Source organism: Sorex fumeus, unplaced genomic scaffold (genome assembly GCF_029834395.1).
Source record: "Sorex fumeus unplaced genomic scaffold, SorFum_2.1 ptg000019l, whole genome shotgun sequence".
NCBI classification, from domain to species: Eukaryota; Metazoa; Chordata; class Mammalia; order Eulipotyphla; family Soricidae; genus Sorex; species Sorex fumeus.
This window is the reverse complement of record NW_026606076.1, coordinates 14,178,961-14,183,629: the sequence shown is the minus strand read 5'-3', so window position 1 is coordinate 14,183,629 and position 4,669 is coordinate 14,178,961. Positions and strand designations below refer to the sequence as shown.

The window sequence follows — 4,669 nt, the reverse complement described above, 5'->3', positions numbered from 1 at the left end:
GGCAAGATACTTTCGGTAGCTTGCCGGGCCTCCGAGAGGGGTGGAGGAATCAAACCTGGCTCTGCTTGGGCTGGCTATGTGCAAGGCAAACACCCTACTGCAATGCTATCACTACAGCCATATATATATAATACACTCTAAATACATCTTTCCAGAAATAGAAGGACTGCACTCATTTGTGGAATATAAATTAACACAATACAAGATGGACACACAAGGACAATAGACACAAGAGGCAGGAATATTGCCCCAGAGTTGGAAGCCTGTCTCATGAGCTGGGGGAGAAGGCAGCTGGAATAAAGAAGGGATCACTAAGTTAATGATGGTTGTAGGAATCATTAGGGATGGAAGATGTATGCTGAAAGTAGATAAAGGACCAAACATGACAACCTCTCAGTATCTGTATTTCAGACAATAATACCCAAAAGTAGAGAGTATGGAGGAAATTGTCTGCCATGGAGGCAAAGGAAGGGTTTGAAAGGGGGGAGTGTTTATACTGGGGACATTGGTGGTGGCTAATGTACCATTGGTGGAGGGACGGGTGTTTGATCATTGTATGATTGAAGCTCAAACATGAAAGCATGTAACTGTGTCTCACAATGATTCAATAATAAAAAATATTTAAAAAACCAAAGATGTCTTTCCAGGAGGAAGAGCAAGGGCCTGTAAAATATATTCACATTCAGATTCCCAAAGCCTCAGAATGCAAAAATCCAATAGATCAGAAGGGCATCAGGTGTCTTGAATCAATAGCATTAAGATAAGAAATTTTCCATGGCTGTCCAGAATTCACCTTGGTGTCTAATTGTCCAAGAGGGAAGCAAAAGCTTCCAGGTCAGTGGCAAATGTGGAATATTCTCCTGTGAGCGTGGAGATGAAGAATTTTGAGTTATGGGATGGAGGTGTCTGATACACAGTCCAGAAACAGAAAGGAAAGAATTTTTTCTCTGAACGTCCAAAGGACAAGCTCTGCAGTCTCTGCATGAAGCCAAGCCCGGGCACTTAAGACTAGAAGACCACCCGTGTGTGAGCTGAGCATTGTCTGTGAGAACCTCCTGCAGCAACTATAGGAATCAAATGTGCTACTTCTTTCACTGTCATGTGTTCAAGAGAAGCGAACTTCAGTCTCTCAAATCACTTCTTACCTTTCCTTGAGAAAAATCTGTTTTAGTTAAAATGAGTATGCATGGACTATAATGATAGTAGTTCAAGTGCTTCCCTTGTATGATGGTGATTTACTTTCAGGCTTTATTTTCAGCACCAGATACAGACCCCTGGTATCCTGGCTCCAGTGATCTCTGAGCACAGAGCCAGGAGGAAGTCTTGAGCAAGTCAGGGGTAAGTGAAAGGGAAGAAATCTTGGGGGAAATGGTGGGAGATTACTTGACCCTCTGGTGTTTGGGTGGTGTTGGTACTTTTTTTTGAAATTACATTGTCTTTACTTGAAGGTTTTGAAGGGAAGGAGGGAGAGAAAGTGGGAGAGAGTGGAGAGTAATGGGCTCAAGAGAGAACTTGGGCTTCTCCAAGGGCAGTGAGAGCCCCGACACACATCCCAGCATTAGACATGAAAGCATGAAAGTGCACATCTCAAGAGGGGAGATGAGGTAACACATGTGCTTGGGTGACACATGTGCTTGGCCACATGGGCTCAAGCAGCATATGAGCCGGTGTTGTTGCATTTCAAGTATAAATGATAACACAGATGCTGTTTTAAGATTACAATTTTAACCGAAATAACTGGAATAAAAGAAAAAACAATGTTCAACATTTATCCTTCTCATTTCTGTCACTTCCAGAATGGTATTATGTTTTCTTGTTGCATAAGATATGAAATTAAAATGATTCATTGGTCATTATTATGTCGTTAATTTTATTTGAAATGAAAATATATGACCAAAACATTTTGACACATACCAACTTTTACAGCAGAAGGTACATAATATTCACATACATGATATTTTTTTCTCACAATATTTTTCTGTTGATAGTTTTACTAGCTCATGTTATCCAAGAATCAAGTGGAAGTAAGAGATTAAAATTTTAATAATTACATTCAAAAATATGAACGTTTATTATGCTTTTTATGAATGATACTGAGATGGAAATAGAAGTAGCTACCATAAAAAGTGATAGGAGAAGATGATGGTTTTAAATACAGAAACAACAATAGAGACAGCAATGGGAGTTTCCAACATGAAATAATAGCACAGTGGTAGGGCGTTTGCCTTGCACGCAGCCAACATGGCCGACCCAAGTTCAATTCCTCTGCCCCTCTCGGAGAGCCGGGCAAGCTACTGAGAGTATCTCGCCCACACGGCAGAGCCTGGCAAGCCACCCGTGACGTATTCGATATGCCAGACAAAGTAACAACAAAATCTCCAATGGAGACGTTACTGGGCCTGCTCGAGCAAATAGATGAACAACAGGAGGGCCTTTACCTTTACCAATTAAAAAAATTGTTAGTATTTACCACATATGTCAAACACACAGACATTAGCACCTGCAAAGCACCACTGAGGACTTGTAGTAGTTGACCAAGAGGTGGTTTTCATAGTCAGAGGGTGGAGGGCATGAAATGGTACTTTGTCATATCACTTAGGCTATGGATGTATGTATGTGATAATTGCTTTGCACATGACTGAGTGGCACCATGGACAAACTGCTGAAAGAGAACAAATCCTACTGATGATAACAGAATCAAGAGACCATCATAAACACACTAACATGAAAATTGTATTTTAGGTAAATCCTACATGTATTATATAGTTTGTTCCCATTCAAGTAAGTAATACAGCTTATAATGATTATTGGTTGGGGGGACACATCAGATTTTGCTCAAGGCTGATTCCTAGCTATGCACTCAGGGACCATTTATTGCAGATTCAAGGACCATTTGGGTACCAGAAATCATACATATTTCTGCGTGCAAGGTAATTGCTTTGTCCTTCGTAATAACCCTCTAGCTACTATGATTATTATACAGTAAATTTTTTAAAATATGGAGCATATCTATGTTACATATCCCTTAACAAATATACTTATAAAAGTAGCAACATGTTAATAAAATGAAAGGGAGCTTGAAAATGCATCTGATTCATGGTTGTCAGTGAATTTGGAAATGCTAATCAAAAAAGTGGGGAAAAATTGTAGAGAATCACAAAAAGTAGAAAGCTTACGAGTATACTATAAAATGAGTTGAGCTGAGGGGTCCAAGAAACAGAAATCCAAGAAAGAGAAAGAGGAGGTTCCAAAGGTTAAAATGTAATCACAATTTTAATAACTAATATTAAAATGATTAAATAATAAGGCAAAATAGAAAGAGCATGTTCCAAAGGATAAAGCATAATCACAATTTTTCAACTAACTTTGACTTCAGGGAGGATTTAGACAATTTTTTCATGCTAGAACAAGTGCCCTTTTGTAGTTCCCTTCAACAAGAATGCTTTCAGGGCCCTCTTTATGTCTCTATTTCTCAGACTGTAGATGAAGGGGTTCAGCATGGGGGCGACCACAGTGTACATGGCAGAGGCTGTTGAACTGGACTGTGAGCTGTGGGTAGTAGCAGGGCTAAGGAACACTACAAGACACGAGCAGTAGAATAAAGAGACCACTGAGAGGTGAGATGCACAAGTAGAAAAGGCTTTCAACTTCCCCTGAACAGATGCAATTCTACCTACTGAGGAAACTATCTTAGAGTAAGAATAAAGGATCCCAGCCAGGGGCCCCCCAACCAGCAGAAGAACTGAAAAATACATCACCACATTATTAACAAAAGCGTCTGAACAGGCAACCTGGACTATCAGTTTGAGTTCACAAAAAAAGTTGGGTATTTCCAAATCTGTGCAGAAGGACAAGCGTAACACCAGCAAGTTTTGTAACAAACATGCCAGGCTACTCAGGAACCAAGATCCCAGAACCAGCAGTCCACAGAGGCCGGGGTTCATGATGACCGTGTAGTGCAGGGGGTGGCAGATGGCCACAAAGCGGTCATAGGCCATCACGGTCAGGAGAAAATTATCTAACACTGTAAAGACACTGACAAAATACATCTGAGTAATGCAGCCTTCGTAGCTTGTGGCTTTATTCTCTCTTTGTAGGTTCACCAGCATGTGGGGAATGGTGGTGGAGATGAAGCAGATGTCCACAAAGGACAGGTTGGACAGGAAGAAGTACATGGGCGTGTGGAGGTGGGGGTCTGAAATGACGGCCAGGATAATAAGCAGGTTCCCAAAGATAGTGATCATGTATATGGAGAGGAAAAGCCCAAATATGAGAGGCTGCAGTTCTGGTTCCTCTGAAAATCCCAGAAGAATAAATGTTGAAATATTTGCATCATTTTCTGCTTTCATGTGATATGCTTGCTTATGCTAAGAAAGAACAAGATGATAAATTAATATCTACATAAAATGACGTGATCCGTACATTTTATTGGCAATGATTTATTTTTGCATGAACATCTAAGTTTTATATGTTCTGGGAGTTCAAAAAATATCTAAAAATAAGAACTATCTTGATATATCCAGTATGTAAATTTTTCTCAGTAGCTTTTTTCTCTAGGAGAAATTGATTAGCAATCTTAATAGAAAAAGTTTATAATAAATTATTATAAATTGAGGGCTGTTCTCATTTTAGGAAAATTCTAGGCAGTGAGTCAAATAGGCTGGATGAA

At 39.8% G+C, this 4,669-nt stretch overlaps 1 protein-coding gene across 1 annotated transcript; it reads right to left on the bottom strand.

Annotated features, from left to right (window-relative positions):
• Window positions 1-3,401: 3,401 nt before the first annotated feature.
• LOC130021970 (olfactory receptor 7A5-like) lies at window positions 3,402-4,349 on the bottom strand. Its single transcript, XM_056112703.1, has one exon. It carries the CDS (start codon window positions 4,347-4,349, stop codon window positions 3,402-3,404), a length of 948 nt encoding a protein of 315 aa, XP_055968678.1.
• Between the last annotated feature and the right edge of the window lie 320 nt (window positions 4,350-4,669).

What these genes read in the sequence shown, in the direction of transcription:
- LOC130021970 (XM_056112703.1), bottom strand. Translation starts at nt 4,349, where the DNA reads ATGAAAGCAGAAAATGATGCAAATATTTCAACATTTATTCTTCTGGGA.